Raw genomic sequence first — 19,120 nt, forward strand, 5'->3', positions numbered from 1 at the left:
CACACGCTTCCTTCTCTAGCACTTTTTACTGTCTAATAAACCAACCTGTTTCTGTTTGAGACTCCTGTGCAAGCACCATCTGTTCAGGATTCATAGCCCAGTGAAGTTGCCTGCAGAATTCTTGCCGATCATCCACATGGATGTAATCATAGACATTTTGATGCATGACGTCAGTCTGAAATACCAGAAAATAAAGAATAAATCAGAACTTCACAAGCCAACTCATTGAATTCTATATATGTTTTAAGTAACAGGCGTTAGAACATTTATTAATACAGGAAACAAATTAATTTTCAAAAAAGAAAAAAATGACAATATTAAAGGGTTATCTGCTTTGGACAGTGCGTTTTTGTCAGAAGTGTCCCATGACAAAAAGTTGATTACATGTTGTCCCATGCTGTGATCCATAGTGATAAACTGTTATTTGTGAGGAAACCTGGCAACAAGTGTTCAGTTTAACCATAGCACCTCCACAGGAATAATGAAGCATTGCACTGTTATTGTAATTAATGGGTTGTCCAGAGAGACATTCTTTATAGCAGTTCTTTACTATTGCTAACAGATGAAAAACATCGAAAATGAAAATAAAAAGCATTTTCAAAATTAGATTTCTTTAATATAAACTACTGCTGCAATTCTAGAAATGTCCATTCAAGTGGCACACTAGATTTGTCATATAGGGCAAGTATTTCTTCTTTTTTTATCAAGGACACATGTTATAGAGAAGTGACAGAAGTTGTGTTTTATTGTTGATGTAGGTGCAAATAATGAGAGGGTTGCAGTGATCTGCCAAGACAGACTGATGAATGAGCTGAATAAGCACAGTATTTTGCAGGTAACCATGGGTGTTTGTTATATGGTTTGGTGGGGTGCATGAAAATACATAAAATGAATATGCCCTTTTGTTTTACAATAACATGCCCCTAACTACCTGGGACTGAATGATTACTACTATTCATTTTATACATTAACTGACAGGGGAAATATGGCACAGGCTTAGGGGCTGAGGCTACTCTTTATCTTGCAACATCTGGCTGTATTAAACAGCTTCCTCCCATTTGCAGTGGCTAGAATCTGAAATAATTCTAAAAATGGCTATTTCACCCCTCAGATGCTGTTGTCAGTAGCACTGTTGCATCTAAGGGGTTGGGAAAAGTGAGAGACTCTCTTAGTCACCTGATCATCTATCCTCATTGATAAAATTGCAGGGTGTAGAGAGGTTATTATGTCAGTAAAGGGGCCAAGTGAAGGCCACCAGATTCGCCATAATAAGCCCAGCTAGAGGCAGGCTGTGATGGGATATTGGTATAATCACAATACACTGCAGATAATACACTGCTCAAAAAAAATAAAGGGAACACTAAGATAACACATCCTAGATCTGAATGAATGAACTAATAGTATGAAATACTTCGTCTTTACATAGTTGAATGTGCTGACAACAAAATCACACAAAAATTATCAATGGATATCAAATTTATCAACCCATGGAGGTCTGGATATGGAGTCACACTCAAAATCAAAGTGGAAAACCACACTACAAGCTGATCCAACTTTGATGTAATGTCCTTAAAACAAGTCAAAATGAGGCTCAGTAGTGTGTGATGTCTCCACGTGCCTGTATGATCTCCTTACAACACCTGGGCATTCTCCTAATGAGGTGGCGGATGGTCTCCTGGGGGATGTCCTCCCAGACCTGGACTAAAGCATCTGACAACTCCTGGACAATCTGTGGTGCAACGTAGCGTTGGTGGATGGAGCAAGACATGATGTTCCAGATGTGCTCAATCGGATTCAGATCTGGGGCGCGGGCAGGCCAGTCCATAGCATCAATGCCTACCTCTTGCAGGAACTGCTGACACACTCTAGCCACATTAGGTCTAGAATTGTCATGCATAGGGAGGAACCCAGGGCCAACCGCACCAGCATATGGTCTCACAAGGGGTCTGAGGATCTCATCTCGGTACCTAACAGAATCAGACTACCTCTGGACAGCACGTGGAGGGCTGTACGGCCCCCCAAAGAAATGCCACCCCACACCATAACTGACCCACCGTGCTGGGGGATGTTGCAGGCAGCAGAACATTCTTCACGGCATCTCCAGACTCTGTCACATGTGCTCAGTGTGAACCTGCTTTCATCTGTGAAGAGCACAGGGCACCAGTGGTGAACTTGCCAATCTTGGTGTTCTCTGGCAAATGCCAAATGTCCTGCATGGTGTTGGGCTGTAATCACAACCCCCCACCTGTGGATGTCGGGCCCTCATACCACCCTCATGGAGTCTGTTTCTGACCATTTGAGTGGACACATACACATTTTGTGGCCTGCTGGAGGTCATTTTGCAGGGCTCTGGCAGTGCTCCTCCTGCTCCTCCTTGCACAAAGGCGGAGGTATCAGTCCTGCTGCTGGGTTGTTGCCCTCCTATGGCCTCCTCCACGTCTCCTGATGTACTGGCCTGTCTCCTGGTAGCGCCTCCATGCTCTGGACACTACGCTGACAGACACAGCAAACCTTCTTGCCACAGCTGGCATTGATGTGCCATCCTGGATGAGCTGCACTACCTGAGCCACTTGTGTGGGTTGTAGACTCTGTCTCATGCTACCACTAGAGTGAAAGCACCGCCAGCATTCAAAAGTGACCAAAACATCAGCCAGGAAGTGGTCTGTGGTCACAACCTGCAGAACCACTCCTTTATTGGGGGTGTCTTGCTAATTGCCTATTATTTCCACCTGTTGTCTGTTCCATTTGCACAACAGCATGTGAAATTGATTGTCAATCAGTGTTGCTTCCTGAGTGGACAGTGTGATTTCACAGAAGTGGGATTGACTTGGAGGTACATTGTGTTGTTTAAGTGTTACCTTTATTTTTTTGAGCAGTGTAGTATAATCACAATACACTGCAAAGGTATTACAGTGTATTGTACAATTGATCAAACTATGTGGGACTGAAAAAAATAAAGTTCCAATTTTTTATTTATTTATTTATTTATATTAAATTGTTTAACCCCTTAACAACATAGCCCATTTTGACCTTAAGGACACAGCCATTTTTTTTTTGCAAATCTGACCACCTTCACTTTATGCATTAATAACTCTAAGTTGCTTTTACCTATGAATTTGATTCAGAGATTGTTTTTTCGTGACATATTCTACTTTAATATAGTGCTAAATTTTTATCAGTACTTGCATCATTTCTTGGTGAAAAACTCCAAGATTTTATGAAAATTTTGAAAATTTAGCATTTTTCCAACTTGTAAGCTTGTAAGGAAAATTGATTTTTCAGGGGCCAGTTCAGTTTGAAGATTTGAGGGGACTTTTGTGAGAAATCGCACAGAAATGACCCCATTATAGAAACTGCACCCCTCAAAGCATTCAAAATGACGTTCAGAAAGTTTGTGATATATTCATTCACATATACAATATGTCTACTTTATGTTGGCATCATAAAGTTTACATGCTGTTACTTTCTGAAGACATTAGAGGGCTTCAAAGCTTAGCAGAAATTTTCCAAATTTCTCGAAAAATTAAAAATATAAATTTTTCAGGGGCCAGTTCAGTTTGAAGTAGATTTGAGGGGCCTTTTGTGAGAAATCGCACAGAAATGACCCCATTATAGAAACTGCACCCCTCAAAGCATTCAAAATGACGTTCAGAAAGTTTGTTAACCCTTTAGGTGTTTCACAGGAATAGCAGCAAAATAGAAGAGAAAACTCAAAATCTCATTTTTTTTGCAGTAACATGTTCTTGTAGCCCCATTTTTTTCATTTTTACAAGGGGTATAAGGAGAAAAAGCCCCCATTCAAATTTGTAAACCAATTTCTCTTGATTATGGAAATACCTCATATGTAAATGTTAAGGGCTCTGCGGGTGTACTACAGGGCTAAGAAGGGAAGGAGCAACTTTGGGATTTTTGAGAGAGGATTTTGCTGAAATGGTTTTTGGGGGGCATGTCGCATTTAGGAAGCCCCCATGGTGCCAGAACAAAAAAGGCAAGGAAAAAAAAACACATGGCATACTATTTGGGAAACTGCACCCCTCAAGGAATGTAACAAGGGGTATAGTGAGCCCTAACGCCCCACAGGTGTTTGATTAATTTTCGTTGAAGTTGGACGTGAAAAATAAACATTTTATTTTTTCACTAAAATGCTGGTGTTACCCCAAATTTTTCATTTTCACAAGGGGTAATATGAGTAAAAGCCCCCAAAATGTGTAACACCATTTCTTCTGAGTATGGAAATACCTCATATGTGGATGTAAAGTGCTCTACTAGCGCACTGCAATGCTCAGAATAGATAGATGGAGAGAGAAATTTGCTGAAATGGTTTTTGGGGGGCATGTCGCATTTAGGAAGCCCCCATGGTGCCAGAACAAAAAAAAAAGAAAACAAAACACATGGCATACTATATGGGAAACTACACCCCTCAAGGAACGTAACAAGGGGTATAGTGATCTTTAACACTCCACAGGCGTTTGACAAATTTTCATAAAATTTGGACATGAAAATGAAAAATAAAATTTTTTTCCTTAAAATGCTGGTGTTACCCGAAATCTTTAATTTATATGAGGGGTAATAGGATAAAAATCCCCCAAATTTTTTTTACTCCACTTCTGAGTATGAAAATACCCCACATGTGGATGTAAAGTTTTTCTGTGGGCGCACACAGGGTGCATAAGAGGAAGAGCGCCATTGGGCTTTTGGAGAGAGAATTTGGCTGGAATTTAAGTCTGGGACCATGTGCGTTTACAAAGCCCCCATGGTGTCAGAACAGTGAACCCCCCCACTGTGACCCCATTTGGAAATTACACCCCCCACGGAATGTAATAAGAGGTGCAGTGAGCATTTACGCCCCACTGGCGTTTGACAGATGTTTGGAACAGTTGGCTGTGCAAATTAAAAATTACATTTTTCATTTTCACGGACCACTGTTCCAAACCACCTGTGGGGTGTAAATGCTGGTTTTTGGTAAATGTGTTTTTTTTTTTAGTGTTTACGTCAAAACCTCTGGTACGATCAGCCACCCTTGTGAAAATCCTGAATTTAGGCCTCAAATGTACATAGTGTGCTCTCACTCCTGAGCCATGTTGTGCACCCTCAGAGCAATTTGCGCCCACATATGGGGTATTTCTGTACTTGGAAGAAATTGTGTTACTTATTTTGGGGGGCTTTTTCTCCTTTTACCGCTTGTGAAAAGGAAAAATTAAGGAAAACCCAGCATGTTAGTGTAAAAAAAAATATTTTCTTAAACAAACATTCTAGTGTAGCCCAAATTTTTTCATTTTCAGAGGAGGTAAAAGAAAAAGCCCCCCAAAATTTGTAACACAATTTCTCCCGAGTACGGAAATACCCTATATGTGGCCCCCGAAACTGTTGCCTTGAAATACTACAGGGTTCCGGAGTGAGACAGCGCCATGCACATTTGAGGCCTAAATTTGTGATTTGCATAAGGGCGGTCGAGGCTATGTTCAGACAGAGGAATGTCCGCAAGGAAAGTTTCCGTGCGGATATTCCACCGACAGCAGAGCGCTGGCAGAAAATGCTGGTGTTATGAGTGCTCGGAAGTGCGCTGTCTCATAGACAGCAATGCACTTGTGTGGACTCCACAGAAAGAATAATAACAAACCTAGAGATCAGTTGCTCATATAGGTGACCCTGCCTGGACTGGGGTCCAGGCGGGGTCACCTATATGGGGGGACAGGGGGAATTGTATAGGGGACAGGGTCACTTGTTTGGGGGACCTCTACTGTTATTGCCCTACAGCGCCTTCTGGGGGCTTATCATCACTGTAGTGATATTTACGTTTACTGTAGGCTTTTTTTTAATGGTGCAGTTTTTATTTTTTGGGCACTTTTTAGGGAGTGTCTGCGGTCAGTGCCACCAGCAACTGTTCTGCGCTGTGCGGCCGGATGGTAATCCATATTCAGACTGCGCTGATTGCTGATCAGTGAATTATTACTGGTCAGCACTTCTTTTTGGTGCAGGTTTTTCTTTTGCATTTTTTTTTTTAAGATGTTTGTGGTCTGTGGTACCAACTACTGTTCTGCGGTGTGTGGCTGGACTGCAATCTCCCACCCCTCCCTCCCCCAAAAAAAAGCAAAAAAAAACAAAACAGTGCAGAATAGTCTCTGGTGGCACGGACCGCATATGTCCCCCCCAAAAAAGTGCAAGAACAACCCTGCAACCCATAAAAAGCTAGGGGCAGGCAGCAGACCAGTAGTCGCCAAGGTGTGGCCCACCAGATGTTGCAAAACTACAACTCCCAGCATATCCAGACAGCCATTAGCTGTCTGGGCATGCTGTGAGTTGTAGTTTTCCAACATATGGATGGCCATAGTTTAGAGACCACTACACAGTGGTCTCCAAACTGTTATCCTCCAGATGTGGAAAAACTACAACTCCCAGCATGCCCAGACTGTCTGGGCATGCTGGGAGTTGCAGCTTTGCAAATTGTAAGGGGGAAGCACTAACCTGCTGCATCATCGCCGCCGGACCTCTGGACACCTGCCACTCCCGCCGCCGGACCTCCGAACACCCTCTGCTCCTGCCGCCGGACCTCCGTACACCCGCTGTCGGACCTCCGGAGGCCCGCTGCTCCCGCCGCACACCTCCCAATCCCGCCGCGCACCCGCTGATTCCGCCACACATGCACACCCGATCGCTGATTGGGTTAATCAAATGGAGTCCCTGGGTGTCAGGCAGTAGTGGTCTCCCACTGGACACCCCGGAACTTTAGCTAAGCAACCCGATCAGCACAGCGGGAGTGCATTTTTAATGAATGCCGTATATATACGGCGGAATGCGCGAAGGTATCGCGTCATCCGCCATATATATACAGCGTTCTGCGGGAAGGGGTTAAAGTTCGAAATACCTCTTTTTACCATTTACCATATAAAAAAACAAAATAATATAATAATAATTCACATTGCCTTGTTCAGAAATGTCTGAACTATTAAATTATTATGTTATTTTTTCTGGACAGTGAATATCAGAAAAGTCTGCAAGAACTACTGTCTTCAGGTCAGCTTACCTCCCTCAGAAATAAAAAGTGATCAAAATAATATGGAAAAAGAAAAATGTTACAGGTGTCAGAATGTGTCAATAAAGTAAGTGTTTAATTTTTAAGTTTTGAATTTTTAAACTAAGTAAAACCTAACACTTTGTAAATTTAGCATTGTTGTAAGTTTAGTGACGTGCAGAATAATAGCATGCTGCCTATAACATTCAGTAAATGCTGTAAGAACAATACAGTTGCAATTTTTTCCATTACACCCGACCAATATTTTCTTTTAAAGTTTCCTAAATACATTATGGTACATTAAACGGTACAGATAAAAAAAAACTCAACTTGCCTTGCCAAAACAGAGGTCCTCATCCAGCTCTGTTGATGAAGTAATAAAGTTGTTGGAGATGAAAAAAATATATAAGGAGTCCTTAAAGGGGTACTCCTCTGGAAAACTTTTTTTTAAAATCAAATGGTGCCAGAAAGTTAAACAGATTTGTAAATTAAAAAAGTATTGTGATATAAATATAGTATTTATATGGACCAGTCCTCTAAAGTACTAAAGATCTATAGATAAAGAATAGATAGAAGGTAGTATGGATGAATGTATATAGACAATTTATTAATTATAAGTAATATATGTCGTCACCTTTAGCAGGGCCCTTGTGTGGGGTGAACAGCAATGCAAGTTAATAACAATGGAATAAAATAAAAGGTAGCAATAAAATATAATAATATTAAAATATCAATACAAATGTTTGCTTATTGCACTTAGCCCTTTAGTATTGTAGTTCATAAGATCCGTTGGTGCTATTGCATCCGTATACATGCTATTGCACCATAAGACTATTGCACCCTAAGACTATCAAAATTACCATCCAAACTGCTGCATGCCCCTGATTTGGAGACCACTGCAGCACGCGCGCACATAGTGCCGAGTTCATACAAGTGGAACGCCTTCTCCGATTCACCTCCACAGCCCCAGCTTACCTGCGTGAGTCCCGGACATATCGCTATAGGCCGGGCGCCTGCCGTGCCAGCCTGGGACCCACAAACTGCCGGAGAACCGCTCACCCTCTACACAGACGGGCATACCACAAGACGCAGCCGTCCCCAGCACAGGACACAGCCGTGGCAGCCGTACCAGCCGTACCAGCCCGAGCAGAAGTACATCCTGCGGAGGGTGAGTGGTGCTGTGCACCAATCATCATCATAAGCGCTATATTAACACAACGCTCTTCAGGCATCCCAGCTTATTTATCAATCCATTCATTTATCCACTACCACTACTATTGGCCCTATATCACCAACAAACTGTATTTTAAGAACTGTACCACCAATGAACTAAGTACAAAAAGTATACAAACATATGAACTATATCACCTACGGATCTTATGAACTACAATACTAAAGGACTAAGTGCAATAAGCAAACTGACATTTTTATTGATATTTTAATATTATTATATTTTATTGCTACCTTTTATTTTATTCCATTGTTATTAACTTGCATTGCCGTTCACCCCACACAAGGGCCCTGCTAAAGGTGACGACATAGATTACTTATAATTAATAAATTGTCTATATACATTCATCCATACTACCTTCTATCTGTTCTTTATCTATAGATCTTTAGTACTTTAGAGGACTGGTCCATATAATTACTATATTTATATCACAATACTTTTTTAGCTATAGGTCTTTTTGGGTGAAGGTAACACCGTTAACCTCAAGTACTTATCCTATATCCTAGGTGAGCTACACATACTATATATTCTACACAGATTTGTAAATTACTTCTACTTAAAAATCGTATTCCTTCAAGTACTTATCAGCTGCTGTATGCTCCACAAGAAGCTCTTTTTTTTTTTTTTTTTTTTAAGTTCCTTTCTGTCTGACCACAGTGCTCTCTGCTTACCCCTCTGTCCATTTTAGGAACTGTCCAGAGCTGGGTAGGTTTGCCATGAGGATTTGCTCCTACTCTGGACAGTACTTAAAATGGACAGAGGTGTCAGCAGGGAGCACTGTGGTCAGGCAGAAAGGAAATTCAAAAATAAAATAACTTTCTATGGATCATAACAGCAGCTGATAAGTACTGTAAGGGTTAAGATTTTTTAATAGAAGTAATTTACAAATCTGTTTAACTTTCTGGCACCAGTTGATTTAAAACTCCCTTTAAGGAGTTAACAAAATCATATTCATTCAGTTGGGTAATTCACAAGAATAAATTGGGAAAATAATTTCTAGCATCTTCCATAAGGACATTAAAAATGGGTACTCGGGTGGAAAACTTTTTTTTTTTTTAAATCAACTGGCGCCAGAGAGTTAAACAGATTTGCAAATTGCTTCTATTAAAAAATTGTAATCCTTCCTGTACTTAGCTGCTGAATACTAGAGGAAATTATTTTCTTTTTGGAACACAGTGCTCTCTGCTGACATCACGAGCACAGTGCTCTCTGCTGACATCTCTGTCCATTTTAGGAACTGTCTAGAGCAGCATATGTTTGCTATTGGGATTTTCTCCTACTCTGGACTCAATGTGTTCAATGTGCTGCCCATTGTGTTGGATTGTCAATGCAACCCTCTTCTCCCACTCTTCACACACTGATAGCAACACCGTAGGAGAAATGCTAGCACAGGCTTCCAGTATCTGTAGTTTCAGGTGCTGCAAGTCTCGTATCTTCACAGCATAGACAATTGCCTTCAGATGACCCCAAAGATAAAAGTCTAAGGGGGTCAGATCGGGAGACCTTGGGGGGCCTTTCAACTGGCCCACGATGACCAATCCACTTTCCAGGAAACTGTTCATCTAGGAATGCTCGGACCTGACACCCATAATGTGGTGGTGCACCATCTTGCTGGAAAAACTCAGGGAACGTGCCAGCTTCAGTGCATAAAGAGGGAAACACATCATCATGTAGGCCACTGGATATGCGAAATTGCTACATGATGATATGTTTCCCTCTTTATGTACTGAAGCTGGCACGTTCCCTTAGTTTTTCCAGCAAGATGGTGCACCACCACATTATGGGTGTCAGGTCCGAGCATTCCTAGATAAAAAGTTTCCTGGAAAGTGGATTGGTCGTCATGGGCCAGTTGAATGACCCCCAAGGTCTCCTGATTTTATTTTGCCCATTCTGCAGCACCTGAAACTACGGATACTGGAAGCCTGTGCTAGCATTTCTCCTGCGGTGTTGCGATCAGTGTGTGAAGAGTGGGAGAAGAGGGTTGCATTGACAATCCAACACAATGGGCAGCACATTGAACACATTTTACAAGCGATCAGAAACTTGTAAATAACTCATGAAAGAATTAAGTTACGTTAACTAGCACATCATTGTTTTTCTTGTGAAATTCCCAATAAGTTTGATGTGTCACATGACCCTCTTCCTATTGAAAAAACAAAAGTTGGATTCAAAATGGCCGCCAGGGTCACCACCCATCTTGAAAAGTCCCCCCCCCTCACATATACTAATGTGCCACAAACAGGAAGTTAATATCACCAACCATTCCCATTTTATTAAGGTGTATCCATATAAATGGCCCACCCTGTAGAAGTGCAAAAAGCTTTTGGCATCCAGTAAAAAACATGTCCATGCAACAGTAGTCTTGTGCTGATCGCTGCTGTGTTTTTCAATGACATAGTTGAAATCTATAGGGACTGTTAAGGGGTTAAACGCTTAATATGCCCTGCTGTAATAAATTAGTATGTTGAATATGCAACTGTTAAGACAAACAACCTCCCGCAGTTCACAACAAACCAACATAGTGATACATATAGATTATCGGAATTCTAAGAGCAATAAAGCACCAGGGAAACATGAGCTGGAATGCATATGAAATGATTTAATTATTGTTCCAATCATCATCGGAATAAAAGTCTTAGACCCTGGATGATGAAAGTGTTACTGACATGAGTTAGAACCTTGCTTGTGGATTCAGCATCTCTACAGCTTTAACTTCCAAACATTTGGAAATCATTACCTAAAATCCCGTTCCTACATAACTGTTACACTATATCACTGATACACTGAGGACTTATTGTTTATGGCACATTTCCACTGCCTGGTATCTGAAACACATCCCTCTGCTTTGGACTGGAACATATGAATGCGGAAATTGAAATGTAGCGATCACCCTCTCTATATTATAGAGCTAACGTAATGGTATTAGGTGACAACTGAAAGTAGCAGAACCGTCTATGCAGAATGGAAAAGCATCTGTAAGTGATATAACACATTTATATGGTGATGAAAAAATATACAGGGTAAAATCCAAGAAAACAAAAAAGTAAAAAAATATGTAGTACAGGAAAATGACATGGATCGAAAAGAATCTTAAAATAAATGGACACTATCTCCTCAGTGTTAGATATTTGATATGATGTAATTGTTGGTCAATAGTAACATGCATAAATTCCCTATTCTCCGTACCTCACTGGTATTCTTCCTAAAAATGACATTAAACTGGATATCCAGTTGTGGGCTTAAAATGTTTTTTTGAACTGCAGTATAAATAGGACCCCTCCTAGTGTCAGTAAGAATCAACAGGGGACCATTTGCTACCCTATAGTATATGCAGTAACCCAATTGAAAGTGGGTAGAAGTATTACAAAATAAACAAGTAGTATCTGTGAATTGCTACTTGACAAAACATATTTAAAAAACCTGCCAATAATATTAAGCTCTGCTGCTGCAGAATTAAAGGTGGAAATCCCTTAGGCTATGTTCACACTGAGGAATTCAAGAGGAATTCACGAGGAATAATTTCGGTCAGGAAATTGTAGCCTTTTGTCAGAATTCAAGCGAAATTTGAGTGGAATTCAACCAGAATTTGAGCGGAATTTCCACGCGGAGATGAAAAGGAATGAAGGAGGAGGCTATTTAATTCTACTTTTCTGAATTCTGTGTGAAAACGATTTCAGGCAGAATTTTTTCTTTACCATTGACTCCTATTGAATTCTGCTTGAAGAATGAACATGTTCTTTCTTCAAGCGGAACGGAATTCAGCGTCTGAATTCAGCAAGCAGAATTTACTCAGTGTGAACTGAGAAGCGGAAAATACATTGAAGTGAATGAAAAATCAATTGCTGAATAATTTCAAGTTGAAAAAACTAGCAGAATTACTCGAGTAAATTCCTCTTGAATTCCTCAGTGTGAACATTCCCTAAGTGTGAACCCGGCCTTACCACTAGTGCTAAAACTACTACTACTACAATGACAACTAGTACTACTGTAATTGCAGTGAGGTCTTTGTACACAACTAAGATTATTATTGTCCATAATCAACATGTAATGACTACTTGAGATACTTCAATTTCTGCCCACAAGACGTTCATTTAGAGAATTTCAGAGAAATCATCATCCCACTAGGCTTTCTAGTTGGGGAGTACAAACTGCCCAGGTGTCACACGGGAGCCCATTATGGGACCACATAAATAAAGAGGCAGTTGAGCCAAGGCTACAGGCGGTTATATTCATCCTGTATTTTTACCTAACCTATACATCAAAAATATAATAAGGTATAACTTTTTTCATAACTTTATTCTCAAAGATTTGGATTTTTCACCATCAGTTACTGGATTGTGCCCCCAAATGCCCACCCTGCACACACACACATGCAAAATGCCAATCAGTCAGTGCAGACACCACAGCTTCAGAGGTTAATGGGTGATATTAGATATATGAGACCTCCTATGAGTTTAGATTAGTTCAAAATAGATATTTACACACTTTTTATATAGAGTGTACTGCTGATCAGTAAGTATTCTTACATTAAAATATCTGTATTTCTATCAATAGTTTATTTTAATTTTAAACTTTGTGATCTTCTAAATGTATTTCAAAGATATGTCTATTAGAGAATGCAATTCTATCACAACAAACAGATACACGAAGGAGCACACAAGCTATTCCCAAGTCACATTTTCACATGCAAATAAATAAATAAATAAATAAAATGCAGAGGGACTCGCTCTCACTAAGTGTTACCACCTACTGGGTTCTTTCCCACATTTTATAAACAGGCCATCTGCAATATTGACAGATTCCACATAAAAACAGCTTCATTATTTATTAGACAAGAAACATTGAAACCACTGAACATCCAAAGAGTTCATGGTCAAAGTCACTTTACATTTGTCTTCTAGATGCACATGTGTGTCTTTAACAACAGGGATAAACATATGAAACATATGTTTAATTGTCTGGAAAGGCATCTTGAACAACACAAGCTTCAACATTACTTACTAAAACTTCACAATAAGACATTAGGGTAGGTGTAACTTCAGAAAATAACTAAAATACCCCAAATGACGACTTATGCCAGATGCTTTCTTCCCCCAACATCTGCCAGCGGGGAAAAGTTTGGATGCCAGCTTTACACTTTAATAATACTTATAAAAGTTTAATAGTTATAATAATGATAAATCCAGATCTAAGAACTTTATGTCTTAAGGATGGAAATAGGAATTACATTAATCACAAGCATCATATAAATCATTAAAGGGATTATCCAGGAAAAAACTTTTTTTTATATATCAACTGGCTCTTGAAAGTTAAACAGATTTGTAAATTACTTCTATTAAAAAATCTTAATCCTTTCAGTTCTTATGAGCTTCTGAAGTTAAGGTTGTTCTTTTCTGTCTAAGTGCTCTCTGATGACACCTGTCTCAGGAACCGCCCAGTTTAGAAGAGGTTTGCTATGGGGATTTGCTTCTAAACTGGGCGGTTCCCAAGACACATGTCATCAGAGAGCACTTAGACAGAAAAGAACAACCTTAACTTCAGAAGCTCATAAGTAGTGAAAGGATTCAGATTTTTTAATAGAAGTAATTTACAAATCTGTTTAACTTTCTGGAGCCAGTTGATATATAAAAAAAAGTATTTTCCTGGATAACCCCTTTAAGTGCTATAAAGTAAATGTCTTTGATTTTGTGGGTTAAGAACATACTAAATAGATGAATAGGTGGTGGTTTCCATCCTGTTGAAACACTTGCTCTATGAAGATGTGGTTAAAGAAGATCTGTCATTTTTGGAAATGACAAAACATGTTAGAAACTTTGTCATTAACATGAACAAGGAAAAAAGCAATGATTTTACACATCCTATGCAAATGATCAAAAGAGTATAAAAGGGACATAGCTGCTCTGAAATGTCTTACTGTAGAGTAAGAATCTTTTGTGTTGCACCTGCTCTAGACATTACAGTTTTTTGCAGAGAGTATTCCTTTAAAGCCTCACTGTCATTTTTAAAAACTTTTCACTTGCCATCCATCCTGCTAATATCTAGCTGCTTGCTCTGACTCACTGCATGGGATGGGCTTCTTAGACTATAATGGAGCTTATGTCTTGCATTAAAGGGGTACTCCGCCCCTAGACATTTTATCCCCTATCCAAAGGATAGGGGATAAGATGTTAGATCGCTGGGGTCCCACCGCTGGGGACCCCCGGGATCTCGGCTGCAGCACCCACCTGTTGCGGCTTCCGGCAGCGCTGGAGGTTCTCATCCTAACGCCTACCAACCACGGTGACGTGAGATCGTGACGTAATGACTCCTCCCCGTGTTACATCACGCCCCGCCCCTCAATGCAAGTCTATGGGAGGGGGCGTGACAGCTGTCACGCCCCCTCCCATAGACTTGCATTGAGGGGCGGGGCGTGACGTCACAAGGGGGCGGAGTCGTGACGTCACAATCTCACATCACCATGGTCGGGAGCCGAAGCCTCCAGCGTTTCTGGAAGCCGCAACAGGTGACTGCTGCAGCCGAGATCCCAGGGGTCCCCAGCGGTGGGACCCCAGCGATCTAACATCCCCTATCCTTTGGATAGGGGATAAGATGTCTAGGCGCAGAGTACCCCTTTAAGTCAGAGCAAGTACTTAGCAGGGGAGTGTAATGGTAATAGCGAGTAGTGCAGGCACAATTGTGCCATTCCCTGATACTGCCCCTGCTCAGCTGAGTTTGGGCAGTAGCAGGCTGTGTTTCCAGATGCTGTACCCGATGCTCTCTGGCATCTGGTGCAGCATCTGGTATCGCTATTTAGAGGCAAACAGCAAAAGGGACAGTGCAGCTATGCTACTGCCCATAGCCTAGTGATAGCTGTTTAGGATTGAATGGAGGGACTTCAGCAATAATCTCTTAGAATGGTACCAAATAGGTTACTCACGATACAAAAAGTCTTAAAATCCTAAATTTTGAAATAAAAAAAAGTTACTGTAATGATTTTAAACTTTAATTATTATTATTTTTTTAATCCAAACTTGAAAGTTATTTTCTGTGCAGTATGATACCCTTTAAAAAGTCTTAGATGGCCCCCTTCAAAGCTATCTCATACACTAACCTTTATAACACTAAAAAATAACTACAGTTCAGTTCAGTACAACAGAAGAAGATGGCTGTGGTTTTCAGAAGTGCTTACCACCAACCTTTCATCACTATAGAGATTAACTGTTGAACCTTCACAGAATGGTGAATGGTGAATGTCACCCACTTAGGTTTCACAATTGCTCAGGCAGTAGCAAACAATGCTAGTCAAATGATTCACTGAACCTCATTCTGAAACACCACCTAATAAATGACTACAATGAAAACTTGTTTCTGTAATATACTTACGTGGATGCATTTCAATGGTGGACACAGTGTCCGGGGATCACAAACACTTGGGGTACTGTGTGTGTCGCTCTCTGACGGCAACTACCAGCCTCACTTCTAGCAGGGCTGGTTAGCCTGTCAGAAGGCAGGGATGCCAAGCAAATCACAGTCAGCCCTGGTATCTCATGCTCTCTAAGCCTGGGCTATTTAAAGGGGTACCCCAGGGAAATAAATGTATCCCCTATCCACAGGAAAGGGGATACGTTTCTGATTGTGGGGGGCCTGACTACTAGGACTCTGGGACCTCCTGCATGAGGTCTGGCTAGTCACCCATTGCCGGCGCGCTCTGGCCCCTACCATAGGAGATGAGCTTTACTGAAGCTCATCTCCTAGGGTTGGGGCCAGGATGTGGCAGGAATGGATAAGTAGCCAGGCCCTGTGCAGGAGATTGCGGAGGGGCCCCAGTGGTATGCCCAACACTGTGAATAAGGGATATGTTTTATTTCCCTGGAGTACCCCTTTAAATGAGACACCTGCTGGCCACAGGTGCTTATGATTGCTCTACCCAACCTTCAACCATATGTTATGTTCTTTGGTATGTCAGGGAACAAGACGTTTTTTCCATTCCAGATCATGTATACTAACAGAAAACAACACTGTTTGTTGCGTGCAAGACACACCCAGTATTTCTGGTCGAAATCTAAATACAAGATCCGTAGTGTAGATAGACTTAACATTTTCCCAGCCCTAGACTGTGCTTTTTGTCGTGAATGACAGACGCCTTTTCAAATATTTAACCTTCCCATATTTTCCAGATCTTAGGCATGCAAAGGGCCTGAACACATGCCCTTGTAAAACAAACCCTTGAACATAACACATGGCACAGATGGTGCAACTTAAAAACTCCAGTTTTATATCACGTCTTGGATCAGGTGACACTTAAATGCCAGTTGCCCATCTGATGATAACAATTTTTATGCTCAATTTTTTTATTGGTCACTCCATTTGTCATCACTAAGAAATTAGTGTTATTTTTATTATATTTTAGTAATCGGTGAGAAAAGGCATGCATGTTATGCACAGATGCTGCAAAGTCGTTCCTTCTCCGAAAGATCTTGTAACAAGTAAAAGTTGCTATTGAGACCTGCTAAATTGGATATCTTTATACTGTCTTATTTAGCGTACAGCTTGACTTTGCATCATCATAAACTGAGCTGCATGTAAACAACCATTCCTGAACTTTGTATTCAAAATTCATACAAAGTGAATATTTTGACCACTGATGGCTGTAGACACGATTAATGTTGCAATTCAGGTAGGGTATAACTTTTTTTTTTTAACAAGTGAGCACAATCACTAATTCTACAATATTTTAGGGCTACTCTTTTAAATGAACTACAAGCAATATGATTATGTGACTCTTTTTAAGACATGGATATACATGAAAAAAAAATCTGTTTAAAACACAATTTACTTTCTAACATATTCCCTACTTGGATAATCCATCACTACCAATGTAACCACATGGCAAGCCACAGTAGATGGTGGGAGGTAATTGCTATGGAAAAATACTATAATTCAAACCCCATCAAATTTGTGGAAACAGCTACTGCAGATTTCTTTTTATTCTCTTGGAAAGATCAATGATCAAGGTGTCACAAAAATGGGTGGGAAACTTTTTTTTATTTTATTTGCACGACTTTTATTTTCCAAGGAATGGCCTGTTTAAATATTTCTTCCATTCATGCTTCAGCAAAATAGTCCCCCTGTCCAGTTTTATTGTTATTGCTATAAACTTAGCAAAATGTATCTTCTTTTGTAATAAAAGTATGTTATTATGCTATATGAACACAGTTTACTATGACCCATTACAAAAACAAATAGCCCAATGAGGAATAAAGGGCAACCTTTGCAACCCAACCTTTGAAACAGGAATTATTTTCAACTATATGTAATTATTACCATAAATGCCGATAACCTCATAATGATGCTTCTCTCCATTGATCTCCTAAAGATTAATGAGATGTTGAACTTTGAGCATTTGGACATCTAGTTAAATATAGTAACATAAAAGATCACAATTACATACAGTATAAAATGGCACTATTTTTGTTACTGACAAAAAATGCAATACTGATTACTGATACCCTTTTAGTTGCACACTACTGTTTTCACTGTATGAAATTTTGCTCTTCTCTTGAAGGGTCTTCTCCAAAGGGAAGAGTCACCAGTCTGTAGACAGTCTCACAGTTCTTGACTCTTATGAGTACAGATTAGAGTGATGACTGGCTAGTGCCTTACATGGTCGAGGGGGGAAAGGGTATTAAGATTTTTGAACCCATATCAGCTATAACTGTTTCCACATTTCTCAATGGATCCTGGTAGAATTTCTTCTCTGAGTGGTACATTGTGTTTATAAGTCTAGCTGCTGTTTTACCATGTGTAAGCCAGTCATCTTCTACTGTTCTTTTTATCAATGGTATGTTTCCATGCTCATGGCTTTCTTTGGCAAGACATATCTGGGTGGTGGCAGATGTAAGACAACTCTTTGAAAAAGATGAATGAAAACACACTAGTTTATATACATCACACCCAATGCAGAAATTTTAAAAACAGAACAAAATACCAAGTGTGTTAATAAAAGTTTACAGAGGTGGAATGTGGAGGTAGAAATAATATCAGCTATCCTTTCTAAGAGAAATGTAGAAACTAAGTATAACTTAATATCCCCAAGGGGTGCATCAATAGGGGTATAGATGCCCAGGATAAGGAAATAATTCTACCACTATACAAATCACTAGTCAGACCACACATAGAATACTGTGTACAGTACTGGGCACCAGTGTACAAGAAAGATATAGTGGAGCTGGAGAGGGTTCAAAGACGGGCAACCAGAGTAATATGGGGAATGGGAGGACTACAGTACCCAGAAAGATTATCAGAATTAGGGTTATTTAGTTTAGAAAAAAGAAGTCTAAATAACTTTACAACATCTTTACAGCCGGATCTATGTTATCATATTGTAACCTGATCTTTTTTAATATGTAACGACTCTGTTTATGATTCTATGTACTTTTATTTTCTTATTCTCAAATATCTGTTTTAAATAAAAATTCTTTAATAAAAAACAGTTATAAAAAAAAAAAAAAAGAAGGCCTAGGGAAGACCTAATAACTATGTATAAATATATCAGAGGACAGTACAGAGATCTCTCCCATGATCTATTTATACCCAGGACTGTGTCTATAACAAGGGGGCATCCTCTATGTTTAGAGGAAAGAAGGTTTCTACACCAGCACAGATGGGGGTTCTTTACTGTAAGAGCAGTGAGACTGTGGAATTCTCTGCCAGAGGAGGTGTCATGGTGAACTCTGTAAAATAATTTAAAAGGGGTCTGGATACATTTTTGGAGAATAATAGTATTAAGGGTTATGGATTTTAGATCTATATCACCTCAGTGGGGACTCATTAGGGTTATAGGTTGAACTTGATGGACTCTGGTCTTTTTTCAACCTTATGAACTATGTTACTATGTT

General features: G+C 40.0%; 1 protein-coding gene across 16 annotated transcripts in view; it reads right to left on the reverse strand.

The window, feature by feature from the left end:
* Window positions 1–19,120, reverse strand: part of AHRR (aryl hydrocarbon receptor repressor) — a 383,059-nt gene that overhangs the window by 63,083 nt on the left and 300,856 nt on the right. For 13 of the 16 annotated variants that reach the window (XM_056520832.1, XM_056520829.1, XM_056520833.1 and 10 more), the window contains one exon: window positions 46–175. In XM_056520832.1, the coding sequence (XP_056376807.1) occupies window positions 46–175 (130 nt within the window). Of the gene's footprint in view, window positions 1–45; window positions 176–17,546; window positions 17,593–18,021; window positions 18,104–19,120 lie in introns of those variants that run through there. The other 3 variants (XM_056520843.1, XM_056520844.1, XM_056520845.1) reach the window with 2 other exon arrangements.

The sequence above is a fragment of the Hyla sarda genome, chromosome 5 (assembly GCF_029499605.1).
Source record: "Hyla sarda isolate aHylSar1 chromosome 5, aHylSar1.hap1, whole genome shotgun sequence".
In the NCBI taxonomy this organism is placed as follows: Eukaryota; Metazoa; Chordata; class Amphibia; order Anura; family Hylidae; genus Hyla; species Hyla sarda.